Source organism: Carassius gibelio, chromosome A22 (assembly GCF_023724105.1).
Source record: "Carassius gibelio isolate Cgi1373 ecotype wild population from Czech Republic chromosome A22, carGib1.2-hapl.c, whole genome shotgun sequence".
Classification (NCBI taxonomy): Eukaryota; Metazoa; Chordata; class Actinopteri; order Cypriniformes; family Cyprinidae; genus Carassius; species Carassius gibelio.
The window spans coordinates 2,043,225-2,067,092 of NC_068392.1; the positions used below are offsets into that span (position 1 = coordinate 2,043,225).

Consider the following 23,868-nt stretch of genomic DNA (forward strand, 5'->3'; position numbering starts at 1 on the left):
GGTATAATAAGCCCAAAAGTAAGGCCTCTTGTGGCTTGTTTCTTTAATAAACAGGTGATAACTAATTGAACACACCAATAGTCAATCATTTATCATTTATGCTAATCACGATAAAATATAGTTTTTTTAAAGCCACAACTATGCATTTAATAATTTCCTCTAATGTCGATCCAAACTTTTATTTTTTCTTCTGTAGAACACAAAAGAAGATATTTTTTGTCCATTCAATGAAGGTAAATAAAATCTAATGCTGAAATATCATCATTTGTATTCTACTGAAGAAAGATATTGAGACAGGCTTGGGTCGACATGAGGAAAAGACCGAATTTTCGTTGAAAATGTACCCGTCGTTTTGAGATGAAGCGTCTGCATCTTTTCAAGTGGGAGAACAATAATAACTATAATAATGAAAAGACAACTCTCTGACCCATTTTATAATGGCCAGTGAATAATTTATCCAGAACAAAGTTACTTGGTACACAGCGGGTGAAACCCATCACACACGCTGTCTTTTTTAATATGCATTAAATAAATAATACATGCGCAAAATGCATCTGCCTCGATTTATTAAAGTCATCAACCTGGAGATTCAACTCCTCTTAAGGTTAGCATCAAGAGTCGTCTGTGCTAATGCACTGCCTTAAAACAGTCTCAGATGGTTCATTATATTAATAACCTTTAAACCAAGACAGACTGTTAATTATTTAGATTTAGCAATTACTTGTTAGCCTGTTACATTTTTAATGTATACACTTGTGATTAGCAACATGCATATTGTTCACCTCGCAACATTTACCTTTTTACCTTTGTTGATGAAATAAGATTAGCATTTTGATTGGTTTAGAACATTGGCCAATCAAAATCAAGACTTACCATCATCCTCTTCAACCTGAAAATTTGATTAGACATCATACCTGTACGACCCAACTTTCCTCACGTCAAAAAGAAGACAGAAAACTACCCATTAAGTATCGAAATTGTGCCTATTTTGTTACTGCAATATGTGCTTAAGTGTAAAGATTCTTATTAGTTTAAATACAACAGGTCATGTGACCAGTCGTGCGTCTCGAATTGGTTGTTTTCGATGGGCTCCACAGCCAGGTTTCTCCCTACCTCGCACATACAGGTTGGCAGAGGAAGAGTATCGGACGCCTTCTACGTTAGACGCCACACACTCGTACTTTCCCTGGTCGGTTTCCTCAGTGTTTTCTATCTGCAACGCACCTGGGAGAGAAAAAAAAAAATACACCCCCAAAGAAAGGGATGAAAGACAGAAAGAGGGAAAAGACAGCAAACTATTAGAGGTTTGAAAGGTACAAGACTGTCAGAAACCATTTAATTTTGTATGTTTGGTGCAGCATCGTATCCTCATAAATTGCTCAAAGGCCTTTCCTGTTGGAAAGCCAACTTCGGCTTTTAACGCTAACTCACTGTGTTGAATCTGAGCAGTTCCACACTCAAGGCAAAAAACATTAGACTGATCTAAATATGTCTGAATGCATCCCATCAAACTCAAATGGAAAAGAACTAGCAGCAATGTTGTGGTGTTCGCAGGAGTGCTGGATCGCATCATTCAGTGTGCCGGGAAGTATCAGGGTGTGGAGTCGAAGGAGATAAACCGCTGTCGTTCCCAATGGGAGGAAGGTTGGTGAGGGTAAAGAGTGAGCTGTGATGTCGAAATGTGCTGCTAAGGGCTGAAGCTTAGCACAACACTTGAATCCCAGGGCATGAATTATTCCTGTCGGTCCCCCAAGAGCTGTAGTAATACTCTGGATACTACTGCGGGACTGAGAATGGCTATTGGCCGTACATGATAAACACTAGATATTCCTCCATATTCGGCCCCAGGGCTGAAACCAAGGTTATTTTCACCGATGCCGAAACATATGCAGTTTGAGAAGTTTATATCAGGCTCCACTTAGCATACAAATTCTTATTCAATGAAACGAATGGTGCAACTTCACCAGGAATAACCTGAAGACATGCTAAAAGTCTTACTCATGGTAAAGACTAGGGTTACAGGCCTTAAGGGTTTGAAAAAGGGTTTGGATTCAATGAGTAGCATAGCCCCCTCCTGTACTTTTGAGGGCTGTCAATTAGTTTAGTTTTTTTTTTGCCGCCAAAATTCTGTAGTTATTAACAGTGGCTAATTTTTTTAGGCTAAATCACCGAATCCAACCCCCTAGTTCAAACTTCATAAAAGGTATTTTGACTGCCTGTGAAAACATTTTATTTTACTATATGTGCTAATTTGTTTTGAGGGGTTGGATCATACATAGGCATCATCAACATAGGTGGTTGGATTCAGTTAGCCACGACTGCATTTATCACCTTACTTTTAAAAACCGTCGATAAAAAAGCATGATTTTTGCAAATCAAATTTCTGTTGTTACCAACAGGGATACATTTTTCGGAGGCTAAATCACTAAACCCTACCATCCCAGTTCAAACTTAATAAGTGGTATTCTGACTGCCTCTGAAAACGTTTTAGACAAGCAACATTTTCATTATATTATACAAAATGTGATAAATTGTTTTAAGGGCTTTTCATGTGGTTTCCAGTCTGCTGCTGATGCATTTGCAACTACAGAGTTCCCTTGAAGCAAAAATGGCAGAATTTAGGCCTAAATGTAATACTGGATGACTAGGAATGTTAACAGCTTTCCTCTGTAGCCAAGAACTTTCTGTAACCACTTGTGCTTTACCCACCCCAACTCTTCTTTATCTGTCTTCGAGTACTACCACTGCTTTTCGACATGTAGCATCAATGCGGTCCACACAACCTAAGAGACGTGCATTCTGGTTGAACGAAGACGTCAACCTTCGGCTACTGCCTCATGCGGCGACGGGACATCAACAGCAGGGACTCACACGCTGTGGTTTAAGCACACAGTCTGCATCCTGTGGAACATTCTGTGAGCCGATGAGATTCTGGCTTCTGGGTCGATGACTCACACCTGCTCGCGGCAGATCAACAGCATGATGGGATCAGGGAGTTTAGAGGCGTGGCAGGGAGAGACAAATATGGAAGGTAGTTTCTGAAGTGTGTGTGCTGGTACACGGATCGTTTGATGTGCACATTGGCGCAGCGGGCGGCCGGCCGACAGCAGGTGGGCTTGGAGAGCATTCTAAAGTCTCCTCAGGTGCGCAGCCGAAAGAGAATCGCTCGCGTGCAACCTGTGCTACGTGACGCTGACGGAAAATCTGGTGGAAATCTCCACTGGGCGTGCGAGCTCCTTCTCCCGTCAATTCTGTAGCGTCGGACTGCAGAAAACAGGCAGGAATTGTAATGTTTTTGGAGCAGGGGCTGATAAATAAACCATGCCACAGTGGTGTGCCAAGCTCTTGGGGAGCTCTGAATTCCCCCCCGTCTTTCGTTGGGTTGTAACTCTTGTGATGCCCTTTTCTATGAACAGCTAACTAATGATTGAGGAATGCCATTGAGGAAATCTTAGCAAGGAACATAGCATATCCAAATTCATTAAATTCAAATTAATTCCCAGCGGCTCCAAAGCAAGCAAATTTTCTCAGGGCTCCTTCCTGCATGAACTGGACTATTTTGGGTACTCCTGCTTGCTATTCATCCGATTGACGATTCCCCACTGACTTCATTACATATTTGCAGCTGTGTTAACCCCCCCTCCCCTGTTTCCGCTTGGGTTCAGATAAGATCACTGAGGGAGGGAGGGAACGACACTGTTTCTACTTTAGTCTTTCTCAAATCTATCAATTTATTTATCTTTACTTCTCATTGGTGCATATAAACCTTATTAAGGTGTCTACATTCTCTCTTACTTTCCTAGACTTGCTGTGCGCCCCATTTTGTGCTTTTCAGCTAAACAGTCACTAGCTAACTAAGCAAGAGGAGTATTTAACAACAACAACAACAACAAAACCATTCCCTGACTACATTTAACATGTCGGAAACTGAACAACATGTCTTTGATCCCCTCACTCTTCCCTCAAAGCTCCCTTTTGCTTAGCTCGTGAATGTTTTCAATTATTATCTGTTACGTATAATTACATGTTGAATTTCCATTATCCATCGTGCCCATGGTGTGTTTGAGGCTGCTGGTGTAGCCCTCCGTTAGCAGCAGCGCTAGCGCTCAAAGAGTCATAACGCCGCACAATACCCTTTATGATAAAAGGCAAGTGGAAGTCATTTTCTAAATATCTGTGCCGAGACACAACCAGCTAGCTGACATGAGCCCTCTAGCAATGAATTATTATCTGAAGCTGAACAATAACGAACACATTAACAGATTCAAATGCTTTTTCTGTGTGTGCAAGCTGACTGACAATTAGGAAAATCCAGGGGGGGCGTACTTTTTTAGAATTTGGTGGAGTTTGTTGTTGAAGCCATATTATTACAATCATACAAGAATTTAATGAACCAACACACAAGGTCTTGGTGATTGACAGTGGTTGTGAATCTGTGGAAATCTCTCAAGCTCTACAGGCCTACTGTCGGACTTCTGTTAATTACACTCTGCCGGCAAACCCAAAAGCTATTTTTGGGGAATTCTCCACTGCTTCAGTGTCAGTATGACCTGTGTCCTTTAAACTGGCTATTAAGTGTTTTTGTCACGAACAGCCGGAGTTGGCGTGTTCTTGTGACTGACGGACACGGGATAGCCATTGACCTGTGACCGGTTCAGGGTTTAGCGATAACCTCGGGAGATGAAGTCTTGTCATCTCTTGTCATCCATCCAATCCCGGTTCATGAGGGAGAACAGGCTGGGCTGTCTGTTAAGCGGAGGCTGTGTCAGGAGGCAGCTCTGCTGGGGCGTGGAGCTTGGCAGCCAGGTGTGGAGTCGAGGGGAGCCGTGATCCGTGACCACGCTTCCATGCAGCTGTCTATTAGAGCCGTGTGCATGTGACGGCTCAGTAACTGCTCTCAACCAACCATCTTTAGCACACACACACTTTTTCCTGCATCTAGAGTCCAATTTGTGTAATTCAATTAGTAGGCAATGCCTGGGCGTTGTTTGTAGAATCAACTGCTAGATTTGCACAGCACAATCGATGATATACTGAATCCCACAATGCAATATGAAAATAATTCAATTAATTTTGCAACTTCCTCTTTATCTTGACTTATTTATCGATCAATCCACTTAAAGTTAAGACAATCTCAAATAAAACTGAATTAAATATGCCCAAGTAACCGTTTTATTTTATAACTATAATGCCCAAAATTTGTATTTCGACAAATTTATCAGTTGCATTGTCTAAAAATTTAAACGGGATGTTTTCGGATTTAATACACATATAACCAATATATAATTTATAAAAAAATTATGCAGTGTTACTTCAACTACTTTCATCTTGTTTTGTGTGTTTATGGTCTAAAACTTTTTTCAAAATTTTTATTTATTAATCCGGCAAAAGTTATTACAATCTCCATTGAAACTGAATTAAAGACGTCCAAATAACAATTTTATTAAAGCATAGAAAAGTTTAAGTTAAAATATCTAAAAATACCCCAAAACTGAAAAACTTCAGAAATAACACTGCGTAAAACATTAAGGAATGTTTTTATACATTTAATATACTTATAAGCAAGATATAATTTATGAAAACAAGCCTAAGTATCTAATGCAGTGTTGCTTCAAGGACTTTTATCTAACTCGAAATCAAGTAAAATACTTATAATTTACTGTTTAAACTAAATCTGAAAGCATATGCTATATAACGTGTAGAAATCAAAAAGAGTTTTTTTTATTCTAAACTGGCCCTCTCCTAGATTTCTTATTCATATTTTATGTAAAATAAACCTCTAAATATTTGCAAAAAAGAGTATGTGAAAAAATATGCTAAAAATGCTTTTTCTTTAAAAAGCTGGTGTGCAATGACTGTGGGACGAGTGTGTTTGTGTCCTGACACACACCAAGGTCATTAAATGTGAGAGCATCATCACGGGGGTGATATGTAATGCAATTGTTATCAGCTTCCATCTGTTAGCCTGTAGCACTCGCATAAAGACGCCAATGACGCGAGCACACGTCGTACGGGCCGCACTGACTGTCATTTAGAGGTGCACAGGTCAAAACTCAAACTGGCATGAGTTAAGACCACGTTTACGTGATGCATGCAAACACACAACCGAGTGGCTAACCAATCAGTGATGGCGTGCTGTAATTTCGGTTGGTTTCGGAGCCTGAAAGCGGGGCGTAACTGTCCTGCTCCGGCACATTGAGCCCAGACTGGGCCTGAGTTTGCAGAAGCTGCCCGAGAGCTCTGTCCTGGATCACTAATCCCATTATGCAAATGCTGCGTTATAAGTCACGTTCAGTTTAGCGAGCAGCAAAATGATTAATATGCTGGTTTTGCATTATAAATATTCTTGTTGAAGTGTGTAATCTATGAAAGAGCTTTTATGCTGGATACTTTACTAGCTGTGGCCAATAATAAATTATCTATCCATCCATCCGTCCAAGCGTCCGTCCATCCATCCATCCATCTATCTGTCCGTCCATCCATCTATCTATCTATCTATCTATCTGTCTGTCCATCCGTCCATCTATCTATCTATCCATCCATCATCCATCCATCCATCCATCCATCCGTCCAAGCGTCCGTCCATCCATCCATCCAACTTTTAGTCCATCCATCCATCCATCCATCCGTATATCTATCTTTCTGTCTGTCAATCTATCTGTCTGTCCATCCATCCATCCATCCATCTATCCATCCATCCATCCATCCATCCATCCATCCATCCATCCATCCATCCATCCATCCATCCGTCCGTCCGTCTGTCCGTCTATCTATCTATCTATCTATCTATCTATCTATCTATCTATCTATCTATCTGTCTGTCAATCTATCTATCTATCCATCCATCCATCCATCTATCCATCCATCCATCCATCCATCCATCCATCCGTATATCTATCTTTCTGTCTGTCAATCTATCTATCCGTCTGTCTGACCATCCATCCATCTATCTATCCATCCATCCGTCTGTCCGTCTATCTATCCATCCATCCATCCATCCATCTATCTATCTATCTATCTTTCCGTCTGTCTGACCATCCATCCATCTATCTATCCATCCATCCATTCATCCGTCTGTCCGTCTATCTATCTATCCATCCATCCATCCATCCATCTATCTATCCATCTATTAATCTATCTATCTGTTTGTCCGTCCATCCATCCATCCATCCATCCATCCATCCATCTATCTATCTATCTATCTATCTATCTATCTATCTATCTATCTATCTGTCTGTCTGTCCATGCATCCATCTATCTATCTATCCTTCTATCTTTCCATCTATCCTTCTATCTTTCCATCTATCCATCTATCTATCTATCCTTCTATCTTTCCATCTATCCTTCTATCTTTCCATCTATCCTTCTATCTATCTATCTATCTATCTATCTATCTATCTATCTATCTATCTATCTATCTATCTATCTATCTATCTATCTATCTGTCCATCTGTCTGTCTTTCCGTCCATCAATCCATCTATCTGTCTGTCTTTCCATCTATCTATGAATCCGTCCATCTATCTATCTATCCATCCATCCATCCATCCGTCTGTCCGTCTATCTATCTATCTATCTATCTTTCTGTCTGTCAATCTATCTATCTATCCATCCATCCATCCATCCATCCATCCATCTATCCATCCATCCATCCGTATATCTATCTTTCTGTCTGTCAATCTATCGATCCGTCTGTCTGACCATCCATCCATCTATCTATCCATCCATCCGTCTGTCCGTCTATCTATCCATCCATCCATCTATCCTTCTATCTATCTATCTATCTATCTATCTATCTATCTATCTATCCTTCTATCTATCTATCTATCTATCTATCTATCTATCTATCTATCTATCTATCCTTCTATCTATCTATCTATCTATCTATCCTTCTATCTATCTGTCTGTCTGTCTATCTGTCTATCTGTCTGTCTTTCCGTCCATCAATCCATCTATCTGTCTGTCTGTCTTTCCATCTATCTATGCATCCGTCCATCTATCTGTCCATCCATCCATCCATCCATCCATCCATCCATCCATCCATCCATCCATCCATCCATCCATCTCACAATCCAATGATATTGTAGTTCATATTAAATAGTGAAACATCGCAATGTTTATGATATTGCAAACTACATAAATTAATTTAAACTAATGTAAACAATCTTTAGCAATTTATGCACCTGTAAACATACAAAATTGACCAACATCTGAAAAAAATATATATATATATTTAAAGCAGTGCAAAATTGTTATTACAGTTTAAGTGCAGCTGTTAACCCTTTGTTTACCCCGTATATGAATGTAAAATCATATGGTTGATGTGTACCTACCTGCTCGCTGTGAATAAAAGCACTTTACTCGAGTTAGAGACATCACACAGTCTTCAGATTTAATGAAATGAACATGGATCTAGATCAGGAGCGACTCCTCCGAACATCAGTCCTGATATCTCCTCCGAACCGCACATCTGTGTTAGAAAAGCCAATCTGATCAACTATTGCTAGCGTCTGTGTATCGTCAGAGTTGGGATTGGAGCGGACCGCTGGAGATGAGATCAGGACTGAAAGGAAAGCAGCGTTACATTTACCCAGCGTCCTCATTAGCGTGAATCGTGTGGCAAGCGCAAATGCCTCAGACGAAGGTACACAAGAACCCGACACCTGTCTGACTCCCAACACTGACATTAAACACACACACACACACACACACTGACACAGGATGAAAGAAGAGGAGGAGGAGGAGGACAGCCGTCCCGTCTGAGCTCGTCTGGAGTCAGGAGTTAGTGTTAGGTTAAGGTTAATTGTGTTTTATAGTGATGTCTTACCTCGGATGGGAGTACTCTCTGGAAAAAGACACAAAACGAAACACACATCAGTTTAGTGGATGGTTAATGTCAGCCCAGGTTATGATTCTCCTCATGTGCTGTTTTAGTTTAGTTTAAGATCATCATCACAACTTTAGGAAAGTTTAAAGACCTTCCAGTGCTGGACGCACGTGGAGCCTCTTCTTTCTTTTACTATTTCTACTTCCTATATGCTTACTAACCATATATTCAGTCTGTAAAAGTTTAATGACGCTAAAGAAATATAATAATAATAATATTATTTTCTTCATGACAATCTTTAAAGGCAGTTCATTGTTTATAAATAGAATAAATTGATTAATTGACAAACTGACAATAAATATTAATAAATAATAGAAAATAAGTATACAAATGTAAATGTTGAATTCATATTAATGTGCACATTATTAAAGGTATTTTTTTAATTATTATTTTGTTTTTGTTTTTGCTAGGCTTCACAGCAAAGAAAAATAGTATTTCTATAATAACAGATGTATTAAAACTTATACTATATGAAAATATATTAATTAATAATATTAATTATACAAATAAAATATATAAATGGTATAATATAAAAATTATATAAATAATATAAATATTTCAATACACAATTTTAAAATGGTTATTAAATATAACATTTGATATGTTTATTATATAAATAATAATATGTCAAATTTAATTAAAATACATTATACATTAATTTATTTAATTTTCTACAAAGGAAAAACAAACTATATTTATAATAGTTATAATTACCCTTCATAAATGATAAATTAAAATTAATTTACAATATAAATTATTTAAAATACATTTAAATAGAATAAAAAAATTCTGTGCCATGACAAACAAAATACAATAAACAGAATTTTAATTAAAAGAGGTTTAATCTAGTTTTTATACGGACTATATTATATTATCTATTGATTTATTATATTAACATTTCCTTTTTATAATAAATACAGTAAAAACTATTTTAAATAATAATAAAAATATATATATATTTACTTACAAAATCTCAAATCTGCAATATCTATAATAATAATAATAATAATAAACTGCATAAATTATATACTAATAAATAATTAATAAACATTTGGATATAACTGATCATTACAATAATTAAAGTCAATTATTAATTCACATAGCACATAATGAAATTTGTATAATTGGAGTTGATTTTTACGTGGCTGCACATGTGTGTGTGAACGAGCAGGCAGAAGATTCCTCACTTAGAGTAGTTTGTGATTATTTTAGGAGCTGAGGAGGGGATTGTCAGTGTTTCGTTAGTATCAGGGCAGCAGAATTAGCTTGTTTTGTTCCCGCTAGACACAAAGTCACGGTTAAGGTGTGGAAAGAAGTGGTTAGGTGAGGTTAGGTTAAAGGTTAGAGGTTCGCAAACACACAAATGTCACACATGAAGTCGTGACTGCAAGAAGCCCCCAGACTTTCTCGGGCAAAAGAAAAAGCGCGATTAATAAGACAATCTGGCCGCGTCTTCATCCATCTGCATGGCTCAGAGCGAGTTCGGGCTCCACGCCACACGTTTAGGCCGCGGTGACCTTAAAAACGGCTCATCGGAGGCACAGATGTCCCATCAGCACCAAATCTGACAGACGGTGACTGAGAAATTAGATGTGCATTAAAAAAAGCTTTATAAATGATCAAAAACGCGGGTAGAGATGGAAACGGCAGTCTCATGATCACATGATCATTATATCAATATAATAAAAAAGTTAAACGTTTTTTAAAGTTAAAAGTAATGTTAAAAGTTAAAATTAAGTTAAAAAATTTACAAAAAAATATCACAATGATCACTCGTGATCGACGTGAACGACAACCAAAGCAACGTGAATCAACATCTACACTGGAAGTGTACTTTATTATTTCATTTTTATCAAATAAAATAATAATATAATTTATCTAATTAATAATACTAATATAAGTGTCTTAATTATTAGTACAAATTTAATTTTCTAATTTATATCTGTGTTTATAATATAGCATTAATACTGATCATATTAATAAGTAAAACGTGTATTTTATAATAACATTATTTTTTAAAATATAAAATTAATAATTAATAACATTAAATCTTAATTTTATAATTGATCTGACAACTATGTGCTTCGATACATAGTTTATTAATTTAAATATCGTTATTGATCTACAGATACAATTTACATTAAATGATATAATTAAAATAGCAGTTAATCGCATACATAAATGTGTAAGTCATTATTTTTAGTTAAATATTTAAATGTATTTATATTATTTATAATATACAACTAATGATTAATAAATTAATATTCACAATATATTAATAAATGACACACAAAATAGGAAAATCGTCATTGTGTTCAAAAGTATTCACCCCCAGCTCTTAATGCATCTTGTTTCCTTCTGGAGCATCAGTGAATGTTTGAATCTTTTTTAATAGTTGTGTTTGAGTCCCTCAAATGTCCTCAGTTTGAAAAGATGGATCTCAGAATCATAAAGTCACTGCTGGAAAGGGTTCAAATATGCAAAGATGCTGGAAAACTGAAGAATCTGCAGGACCTTAAAGATGTTTCTGAAGAACGCTGCTCAGTTTAACTGTTCAGAACAAACAAGGGACTCATGCACAACCATCACAAAACAGAAAGACAGTCGAGGATCATCTGAGGAACCAAACACTGTATTAAGAACCAAGGGTTCACAAACTTTTGAACGGCGTTATTTTAATAATTTCAGCTAGTCTTGTGAACTATATGTAAACATCTTTTATGTAAAATATCTTACTCAGGACAGTATTTAATAATAACTAACATGCATTTTGTATGAACTCTCTTATTTTGTTAAAATTATTCACATTTTCACAGATTCTGCAACCATTTCTGGAGTCATCAAATGGTGTGTATAAGTGAGCATTGACTTCCAGTGCAGACAAACTCAAGTCACGAAAGAGCTTCACCTTTCCACCTACAACTGACACACGGTCCTAAAGAATCAGAGCTGCTTTTCTTCTCAAGAAAATGACTCTGGCTCTGAAACTCAAGAGATCAGGTTCTCTTCAGGACCGAGATGCAAACAGCTGCGCAGGAGGTTTGGCCGCCGTCGACGGATACAGGCCTGTTTCTCATCAGCGTAAATCCCTTCAGGACGGAGGATCGAGCAAACATCCCATCACTCGCTCAAAGAGTTCAACAGCACTCGTGATCTACAACCGAGTCCACATGAAAACAAAACCCAATGCTTTTACGTCTTTAATGCACATCTCCATACCAAAAAAACACACTTCAATTTATAATATCATCATTATTATGAATATATAATTACTGTAAATAAGTAAAAGCCTTTGTAACATGTTAGCAGATGCCTTTGGAAAGTACACTCTCGGAAAAAAAAGGTACAAAAGCTGGGGCATTACCTTTTCAAAAGGGACTCTTTTGTACCTTTTAGGTACTAATAAGTACACTTTAGGTACCTTTCTTTTGTACCTTTTTCTCTGAGAGTGTAGACTTCCAAAGGCGTCACATTACAGAAGCTTCTGAAAGCGCTTCATGTTGACTTCTCAGGACGTGGAAACACATCCATCTCACGAGTCGCTCAGGTGAAGTCTGCTTTCAGCTGCTTGGGCCGTCAGGCTCCAAGGCCCCAACGGTTCCTGCTCGGATGATAAATATGTTATTGAGACGGAGCCGAGCGAGCTCTCGGTGGCACGCGGAGCGAGGGTGTGTCCGGCGGTCAACAACGCAACCGCAACCGCTTGGCCGGAGCTTCTGAAATCCTAATCTGTTATTCTTCTGTTTTATAAGCTCCCGAATATTTGTGGCCGGTGAGAGCCGAATCTCTGGAGAACTAAAGAGCTGCGTGTGAATGGAGAACACACACACATAAACACGCACGATTTCTGCAGTGTGTCATCCTCCAAAGCTGGAGAGAAAATGGGAAACGTTTCATGTTAGTGGGCGAGGAGAAGTAAAAGAAATACGGAGGGTACAGACAGACGTTAAAGGGAAAGGAGAGGGTAAGACATGCATTTTAAAATCAAGTTAAAATGCCATCTGCTTCAGGGACACGAAGAAGCCTGCGCACTCACTGAGACACTTACCAATCGCTTCTGGAAATGATAAAAAAAAAACAGAAAAAGAAGCAGAAAAGAAGAACAAAACAGCACATTTTAGGGTCCGGCTCACAGCAGTCGCATATACCCTGAAATCAATAGAGTTAAGTAGGGAAGATCCCTTTGTAGGACAGATTTTAGGCCATTTTATGAGTAGGTTTAATGATATTAGAGACCTGTCAAGAACATTTCTAGGTTTCTACATTTGCAAAAATCTAAATAAAATCTAAATACAATTTGAATAAAGAGGGAATTTAGTACCACTCCATCTCCAAATTCTTATTATCAAAATTATTCTCAATGAAGATTACATGTAAAATAACAATATTAATAATTCAAATGAATTTAATACATTTAAAAAGAACACTTATGGAATTTTACATAATGGTTAATAACATTATACGATGGTTAATTGTATTATCTTTAGATAATTAATTTAAATAGAGTTTTTTCACATTATGATAATGAGAATTTTATATATAGTTTCTCTTTTCTCTTCATCTCTTTTATTTTCATTTGCTTTTCTGAGCTGAAATATTACCTGAACATGTGCTTGACAAGTTTAGCGAGTTCAAGAGTTTGTAAACTTGTTTTATCACACTGATTACAACTAATACGTTATGTAAAGTTAGAATTAGGGTTATGTTTTATATATATATTAGTGTGTGAAAACAGTAAAAATATCTGCCTTTGGTAAAACAATAATTGCCTTATGAAATTCATTAACGTATTTAGAGATTTCGAAAACATTAGCATATTAAATTAACAAATATACACACCAAATAGATTCTACTTAAGCATTTAGATAACTCACTAATGCGTAAATTGAATTAAGACCATGATTATAGCTAATTTGTACATGCTGTATGCTCTGAATACTGAATTTAGTTTGTCTGATTAGTAGTACTCCAATAGTATGCTAATTATCGGGAGCTAGTCAATGTTCTGCATGTGAATGCGGAAATGCCGCTAGAAACCTGTTTTAGTTGAAATAGAGACAGAGACATCACAAACAAGACAACAACATGTATGACCCACTCACACTGTGACAGAAACATAGACAGAGGGAGGACAGGTTCTATAGCCATGCTAAACTTAGCTGCTAAACTTTTAGCACTGCTTCGTCAAACGGTAGGCTAACATAGGCATTTTCGGAAATATGCATTCCCAAAACCTGTTAAATTTGTCGGATTAATCTGTACATCTGTCAGCAGGGCAGAGAAATTAGCTTACTAAATGAGCTATGAACGCTAACCTTGCTGCTAGTGACACCGCTAATGGAAGCTAAAAGGGTTGACTGTTGGGATAAGGCCCAACATGCTACACAATAACCTCACTTCTTGTCCGCAGTGAGAGAAGTCATAGTCATTTGTGTTCCTGTACCATAGCCAACAGCTTTAAAGAGGCCTGTGATACCCCCTCGGCGAGTCTGGGTTGTCCATTAACACGTCACAAAACAAAGCACTCGAGTCTAGAATAAGTGAGAGCAGATGTAGCTGCTCACCGCCAAACCACTTTGCTTGAATCTGAAATATTATTTTGAAAATACTATGATGGATCCTGAAAAAGGGAACTTTGGGTAAGCAAGTTCAGGTCAAAGGTGGCCAGCCGACGTCAACAGCTCCGAAACAAATGCAACCCAATAGATTTTTATTTTCTCTGTTGCTGACAAATAACTGACCCACAACGGTGGCCTTGGGGTGACTGGAGCGCTAAACTTAATGAGATATATAATTAGACTGTTTTGCTAACCCTAACCCTAACCCTTTCAATAAAGACTAATTAGCTTAAACCAGACATTAATCATATTCTTGCCACAAAATCTTGACTAAGCTCCTCTGACACAGTTCATTAAAAGTCATTATCTTTCCATTTCAGCTTCCCTAGCAACTTAAAGGACTAACTCTGTGTTGTGGTCGTTTTGGAAGAGCAATGGGTACCTATAATCAGAAAGAGGACTGATACAGGAGCAGTGGGATAAGCAGAAGAATATTAGCAATAAAGCTTAAGGCGCATCCATTCGTCTTACCTGATCTGAGCTGTTTGATTCGGCCGTTACTTGTGCTGGGGTCGATGGGAAGGAAGTCTTTGAACCAGGTGATTTCCGGGTCGGGGTTACCACTGGCAGCGCAAAGCATGGTAGCTGTGCGTGTGCGCTCCACCACCTTCAGCTGTGGGCCCATGTCGATGTTGGGGAAGCCAGCAGGAAGTAGGTCCTCTGTAGAGGAAAACAAAGAAGTTAAGAGACAAGCAGTGGACCATTAGATGCCGATAACCTACTCTATAGTTCCTACTAAGCAAGTTTCTCGAACTGGTATAATGGTATAATGAAAGTTGACCCTCTGTTGGGGAGAACTTAGAGAAGTTTAAAGAGGAGCAGTGTACATTCAAATGCCAATAACTTACTCGAAAGTTCCCATAAAAGCAAGTTTCTGAGAGAACCAACTTGGCCTGGAATGAGCAAGTAGGCCATCTGTTGGGGAGAACTTAGAGAAGTTTAAAGAGGAGCAGTGGACATTCAAATGCCAATAACCAAATGTTCCAACAAAGCAAGAGAACCAACTTGGCCTGGAATGAGCAAGTAGCCAAGCAGAGTTTGGCTAGGATCTGTTTCCCTTCAGGGTCCATCAAGGGGACTTGCTGAGAGATAATCAAACATTTTCATAGCAAAGAGCACACTGAGCTCTTGCTCATACCGTCATGTATATCATTCGAGTCCTACGGATCAGAGTCTACATCACTAGCGACAGAGCCATTTAATCGGGGCAAGCACTGGTGACATTTCACCCCCGGTTCCTCCATAGTTGTTTACGGCATTGAGTTGATACAAAGAGACAGGTGACACACAAACACACAATAGATTTTGACAATTCACCCCTCTCGCTCTTCAAAATAATCCAGTGTGGCTGATGCCTGCTGTTGTAGGCCAACACAAGCCTTCACACTCTTCATTGGATCTTCTGTAAAGACAATGATGAATAAAGCATTGGGAAAACCTCTTATTTCTGTGACCTGGTGTGACTCACATTCTGGCAAAGAAATTCAGACACAGTAGACCGTGCCAATGGGCACAGGTCAGGCTCTAAGTGTGAACGTCACATCATTCGAACCTTTTGAGAGTCACAAAGGTGTGCCAAGGCTCAAGACATTACAAGAAACTCATGTAGTGCACCTATTGATGGAAACTGTTGTTTTTACACAGGCCTTGACACCAAAAGAAAGGACTTGAGCAAATGAACTGTACAATGACCTTCACATGTTCAATTATTCAGTGATGGCTGGGGAAGCATTATGTCTGCCTATTATTATCCACCAAAGATGAGATATTTAAATGCTCCAGCTTGGGGGAAAAGATACAGATACTTGTCCCTCCAAAAGTAGCATTTTGGAAAGCAAAATTTGTGTTTGCTGTAAATGTGATGCATGGCTAGATTATCCATTCTGTGACACCAAAATAGGATATCTGCAATGCACACAAATTAAGCCTTAAACACAAAAGAAGTAATTTGATTTGAGCTTAATTAAAGGTGGCAAGTACTGGGGAGTTTGGACTGGTGGTGGGCGAGTGAGAGCAGCAAACAGTGTCACTGATAGAAATGTCAAAGCAATGCAAATTCTATTATAGAGGCTGTGAAAGAGGTTGGGACAGGAGCTGCAATAATACCATGTCACAGTGCTAGCACTGCTTATATATGGTGGTAATGACTGTGGGCATACAAATGCAAATGGTAAGCGTATCTATATTGTCCCCAGGATGCAACAACTGACCTAGAATCATCCACTAGGAGAGGCTCACCGTGAGCACTGCAAAGTAGAGATGTCCACTTTGGCTAATAGTAATGGAGAGGGCTAAAAATAGAATTTGCCTTGCAGATGTATTTTTTCCAACACTCAAATTGGTTCAGGGTCAGTTGCTCTGGTAAAATATGAAGGAAATCTTGCAGTAGTGCATACATATCCATGCCAAGAGCCCTTAGCCCTATCCTGCCTGGCGTGCATTCATGATAAAAAAGACCTGGAGTTATAATTCCAGCATTCCACACCAATCTGATCACATTATTAGGTGGCTTTAATCTCCACAACATCTTTTTGATATTGTCAGAACCAGTTGACTTGCATTAGGCTTAAGGTCTGGGTTTCTATCTACTCCTCTAGCACTAGCCTTGTGACATCCCATAACAACAAACGACAGTTTTAAAGGGATACTCGACCCCAAAATGGAAATTTTGTCATTAATTACTAACCCCATAAAAGCTTTGTTCATCTTCGGAACACAAAATATCTTAAATTGGAGTATCCTTTTAATTCAGAGGGTTTCAATAGTTGCCCATTAGACAAAAACAAATCTTCACCTATCTTCATGCATTTCAGGTGCTACATAATAGCATTTTTGTACTGCACTTTTGGAGAAGGATAATTATACCTTATAATTCCTTAAAATAAGAACTGGAATGCAACTACAGGCATCATACTGGGTTTATATCTAGGCGGCTCTGAAGGCCGCCCCGGCCTGACTAAGAGGCTGTTAAGCCACGATGATAATGGTGCTGTTATGATGATCAGCATAGCAGGATGAGTGCACTGGCCAATTTAGTCAACAGCTGCACATTCACCGATTCAGAAGGGCACTAAAGTCGTCCTGAACCCCCCGCCCCCTCACCCACAAACCTTCAATCTGTTAGCTTTGACATGGGCTTTTTTCACTCTGTGTTATTATCTGTAATTACGTTTAATTGTGGTTTATGATTTAATGGTATTACGCAAGTGACAGGTGCAAAGCCTCTTAACCTGAGTGGTCAGTTTTGCGCAAGTGGATTTGCAGACGTTCATTCATGGTAATAAGCAAATGAGTTTTGATTGACTTTTGATAATCTATGAAGCTTATTATCTGTTCAGATTAAAAGTGAAATGGCTATTGCTGCCTGTGCACCAAAATAAATATGTATATCTTTCAGAATAAAGCCGTAGTGACCAATTTCCATGTACGATACGAAATGTAACACCAAATACTTAGAGTGAGTTTGTATGATACTAGTTCTAGCTGATAAATGATGGTCTCGGAAGCTCATTATCTGTGCAGGTGTAATATTTCATATCACAGATTAAAAGTAAAATGGCTATTGCAGCTTGTACATCAAAATAAATAGGTAATATATACACAACTGCCGCCTTCTGCCGAGACTGTGGCATTCTTATTAACAGCTTTATCAACCAGAGACACATTTCATAATTACACAAAGCATTCTTCGATAAGCATGCATTTTTAAAAACTGCTTTCCAACAAACACTTTCCTGCTGATAAAAGTCTCAGGGGTGGCATCAAATTCCACAGACATATCCTACCAAGTATTGGACATTTTACAGAAATTATTTAATCTCATCAGCTCCTTAGTCAGGTTAACTGATTAGCTCTTGCCACAGCCAGACATGGCTGAAGAAACACATTTATATTTCTGAGAACTCTGGGAGGGTTGGGGAACAGCTGGCGGAAGAGCCAAAGAGAGAAAAATGGGATACAGACCATTCGATGGGAAAAGAAGATGCACTTTTTCAAAAGTAGAACTAAGACGACATTTAACAAATCTGTAGCCCCAGCTGTGTGGATTTGAGAGGTGGTCGATTTAATTTCCTGTGCTCCGAAAACAGCTAAATTTGCATAACAGGAAGTGCACGGAGGAGTGGACGCTTGCTTAAGTCTGGAAGAGTCACCGGTCATGGCGCTTTGGGTTCGGCTGGCCTGTCACGTCAAACAGTGTGCCATCAGCATGGGCTGCTGCACAGGGGACGGGGACACGAGTGCAGGGAAATGAATAATGGACTGGGCGTGGAGAGAGAGAGCGAGGGCTGCAGGAACCACATAATGCTCCATTAAGGAGTGTGAATCCCATTTCTTCCTCTTCAGATACAGAATTGCAGCCCAGCTTCTGCACTCCGCACCTTGCCTAGTGGTTTATGGCAACTGATATGCCTTAAGTTTGCTACAGGATCAAGGACACCATCTCCGCCCATCCCAATTTCAAGAAGTTTCTTCAACTAAAGCAGCTAGAGAATGATGAATATAAGACCTTGGGAATTTCACATGAGTATTTAATATTAAATTATTTAATATAATATATTATACAATTATATATTCATACAATAAAACAAATATTATTCATTAACTTTAATTTATAATTATCATTATTTCTTTATTTTTTAATTTCCACACCAGACAAAGTCACTGTTTACTAGCAAATTTGTTCGGTGTCAACTCTTCAGGAGCAGAGCATCGTTACATTAGCATTTCAAATCCTAAAATGTGGGGCTGACTGCTAGATTTCCACCAGGATTGGTGAAGCTCAGGATTTCGCATGAATTATGGTAATTTACAGCCCCAGTCTTAATTATCGCCTCAGTTCTAATAGGACCCAACAGATTCACAGCTTCTGCTGGTAGATTGGTGTTCCACTAAAGGCATCAAACAAAAAGCCTGAAGCCACAAATGGATGATTTTACCTTTTATAAAACCATATATAAGTCTAAATATCATGTATAATAGTAAACAAGACAAAATATTATATATAATAATACAAAATAATAATACAAATATCATGAATACTACAAAAACTACGAAAAAAATAGTACCAAAATGAACAAAAATAAGGGAAAACATTATGGATCACGCTATAGATGAGACCAACCATAATGCAAAATACTATAAACCGATATAAACCGATAATATCTGTAATGCAAAACATAAACCCAAAAATCTCATATAATACCAATCGCAACAGAATGGGTCATCGGACGAATCAGAGTAGAGTAACTTTATGCAAAGGAGGGGTATGGAAAGATTAATCTTCAAATGAATCATTTGAGAGTCTTTGAGAAATAAGGCACAATTAAATGCACATTATAAGAAAATAAAAGTGTTTTTGACTTTGCATGCATGTAAACCTGTTGTTGGGGACTCCCAAAACCAAATGATAAATTATAAATTAGTGGCCCTTTAATACAAAAGAAACCCACCAAAAATATAAAATACTAAATAAAAGCCAAAATATAATCTCATAAAATACTAAATATAAGCCATAATTGCACATAAAATACTAAATCTGAGCCTGAATATCATGCATAATATTAAAAAAGCCTTAGAAAATAGAAAGCAGTAAACATAAACCTATCTATCATGTATACTAAAAATAAGTGAAAACATTTTTAATACAAAAGAAACCCAAAAATCATAGAAAATACTAAATATATGCATGAATAGCATGTAACATATTAATTATAAGCCCAAATATGATGCATAATACTAAAAAGAAGGTCAAATATTAATACTAAATATAAAACGTATAATTTTTTAATATAACAAATATTTAAAACACAATTACGTGACATACCGCAGAACAGAACATTAATTAGGCTTAAAGTAAACTGGGAGGCGGTGGCAAACTGTCACTCGGTGCATGTGATCAGACACTGACGGCTGAGATGTGTGTTTACAGGTGGCTCAGGCGTCCCCCATCGGGCTTTGATGAAGCTACCATCACACGGCTCGGTCGGATGCTGCACAATTAGGCGACGGCGTGCGGCGGAGCGTCTGGCTGATGACCGAGTCCAGCTGCTTCTGTCACACTGACTTATCAGTACCTGAGGAGGTGGAGCGGGACACGGGGGCTCGTGAGGGAGACGAGAGACGAGACTGACAGAGATGGATGCACAACCTGACAACCTGCGTGTTAAATGGCTCGCTGTTGCACTAATGCCTCGTTCAGGTGATTGAGAACCCGAAGAGAAGAGTAACTTCAGTCCTGAATCTACTCCACATTGCTCCGGACCAAAAACAGCCTTCCTGCATTTATTTATTTGCTCCTGGAGACTTTTAGGCCATTGCAAACTCTGTGCACAATGTCAATGAAGCCATTTTCAGACGTGTTGTAACGAGGTATTTTCGTGTAAATTAGGTAAAGCGCAAACCATGAATGTGCTAGTGTGGATTTCTTCTGATAAACGAGATGTTGGAAGGTAATACACTGATAATGCCATTGAATGTTTTATTATGGGGGTGAGAGTGAAGGGAAAAACACACCTTCTGCTAAAAACACAAACAGCTCTGTTCATAAAACAACTATCTAACCCTCAAGCGCAAAAAAAAAAAAAGGAAAACATTTATTTAAATTTAGGAATAAATAAATAAAATGTTTAATTTATATACAGAGTAAAAATTCATTATTTATCAATTAACTAAGTATTTATTTAAAGTATATTTGCTTACATTTTCATGGTAAGTCTCTACAAACTGAAAGTCTAAATGCTAATTTTTGAAATGCACATTATAAGTAAATTTAGAATAATGTACCTTACTTTAAAAATATTTTTTACTAACTGATGTACATTTCTAAATGCTTTTAGATGTACATTACGCATGTTTACAAAAAAGTACCCTTTTACAGAGCATATTTACAAAATATGTATGTTTAACATACAAGTACATTAATACTTTAATAGAATTACAATTAAAATGCTTTATTCATTTATATACATATACATATATATATATATATATATATATATATATATATATATATATATATATATATATATATATATATATATATATATACACACATTTCCTTAATTATAACAAACCATCTCCTCAAAAAACTCCCATGGGAAATACTTCCTTTAAGACTCAATATGAGATCAAATAATGCGACATGACATCGCTAAAGCTTTGTAGGAAGATTTGTATTCTGTGCGCTTTTAATAATAAAAGTGTTAAATCAGTTTGAGAAAAATAAACCCTATAGTCCTTTACATTGCAAAAGCAATCAATTCAGCACCTTTTTTCTATGCTAATAAAAAAGTAATATTTTATTTGTATTTTTAATTAAAATTATTTTAAATTCTGTATGCTTTTTCAACATGTACATTAAATAAAACTAAAATAAAGTAAAATAAAATGGGATGTGAATTTAGTACATTTCAATACTTTTCCTCTTCTCGCAGTATGAAACAAATCACTCTACACGACGACTTCACAGCGTTCAGCAGAGGTGAAGAACTAGATCTTGGAAAGCAGAACATGAGAAAAAAAAGTCTGAAATGTCCTGAAGGACACAAATCAATCTCAGTGACTCTCCATCGTGTCCGAAGGCGCAGAGCAGGCATTACGTGACTCAGTGGAGCACGTTTCTGCTCCAGAGATGAGTGTTTGATGCTCTCCTCATGGCCAATCAGGTCTGATTACAGCTCTACAGCTTCACAGGATCAAAGCAGCCGTAGACTGGAGTTTCGTCTCTCGGTGTCGGAGCGTGTGCTGAGTGCAGATCTACTTCCTGAAAGCCCAGGGTGAAGTTCCTCGAGGTGCTCCTGGAGCGACCTCATCAGCGCCGTAAACAATCGCGAGTCGCGCAAACGTCTGACTGACAGCTGCGCTGAGGATCAAACGCCACCGTGATCTCAGAGCCGGATGGAGAGCTTGTGAACACCATTTTCATGACTGTCAATTATCTCTCCGCAGTAAACAGGAAGTGAGCAGCTTGTCATCATTAGCGGCGGCTGCAAACACAAGTCGTCTGAGCGAACAGAGCGAGACCCGAACAAGGGAGGATATATAAAGAGACGCCGAATACTCAAATAACAATACAACATTTGATGTAAATTCTAAATATTTTTCCTACATGTTCATTATGAACGAATGAATAAATAAATAATAAAAAAATGTTACCAAATCTATTTGCATATAAATAAATAAATATTTTCCAGCATGTATATAATACATATTTACAAAAATAGTACCCTTAAAAAAACAAAGTAAATGTATGAAAAAAATACATAATTTATAAATTTTTAAGCATACATTAGCATATTTACAATATCTAAATATGAATAAAATATTAAATAAAAATATATTTTAAAAATAATATATTTTATATAAACATTTTAAAATATATTTATATTTTTAAATAAAAAATAATCAGCATGACCAAATTAATAAATAAATAAAGCATATTTACAATGTTAAAATAAATATGGTTTAAATTTTATAATAATCTTTATTATAAATCAAATAATAAACTATATATATATATATATATATATATATATATATATATATATATATATATATAATTTTTTTTAATAAAAAATATTTTTTAATTTAATTGAATTTTTTTATTTTTTTATTTTACCAAACAGGATTCATTAGTGTCAGCAATCGTCTATGGTAGCAATGTGAAATCGAGTCTCAAAGCAGGAAAGCTATATAAACAGACACTGGATACTATACGACTCATGTCTCATGCTTTCAAACGAAGCAATAATGGCGATAATGGATAGCGTGAATACACCATCGTTTTGTCTTTTGCTGGATCTAAACACAGCTAAACAAACACATTATACATCGGGGAGCAGCGGAGCGCGCGGATGGGAACTGCTTTCGTTTATGAGGCAGACAGTCATAATACAGTGTGTGTGTAACACGGATCAAAACCAATCACTGTCATCTGACTTCCACAACTGAGAGATAAAACACTGAAGAGTCCTATCACTTCTTAATCTCATTCAGTGGTGGATATTAACACATATTAGAAAAAAATATAAAAACATATTTCATCTTTCGGATAAAACTCAATAGGAATGTGCAACATTATGAAAACATGTACATGTAATGTATCTCAGGAAATATTACAATTGTACATATAAAATGTAAATATTTTGTCCATTTATCTTTATCTTCTTAGATTGCAACTTTCAATAAATACTTATTTAAAAAGTACATTTTAGATGACACATTAAAGTGATATAAGTCAATACTTCAATGTCATATTTATTAATTTATACATTAGTCCTCTTAATCCTTATATGGTATATCATTTGTCAACAAAAATTTGCTAAATTATGAAAATGTCAAATTTACTTAAAATAATATTATAAAAT

At 37.2% G+C, this 23,868-nt stretch overlaps 1 protein-coding gene across 26 annotated transcripts in view; it reads right to left on the bottom strand.

The window, feature by feature from the left end:
* The window catches only part of LOC127942690 (receptor-type tyrosine-protein phosphatase S), a 184,686-nt gene that overhangs the window by 61,984 nt on the left and 98,834 nt on the right, over positions 1-23,868 (bottom strand). For 14 of the 26 annotated variants that reach the window (XM_052538571.1, XM_052538577.1, XM_052538576.1 and 11 more), the window contains 3 exons: positions 14,975-15,163; positions 8,826-8,843; positions 1,114-1,224 (listed from right to left, as the gene is read on the bottom strand). In XM_052538571.1, the coding sequence (XP_052394531.1) occupies positions 1,114-1,224; positions 8,826-8,843; positions 14,975-15,163 (318 nt within the window). The remainder of the gene's footprint in view (positions 1-1,113; positions 1,225-8,825; positions 8,844-14,974; positions 15,164-23,868) is intronic. The other 12 variants (XM_052538575.1, XM_052538578.1, XM_052538587.1 and 9 more) reach the window with 1 other exon arrangement.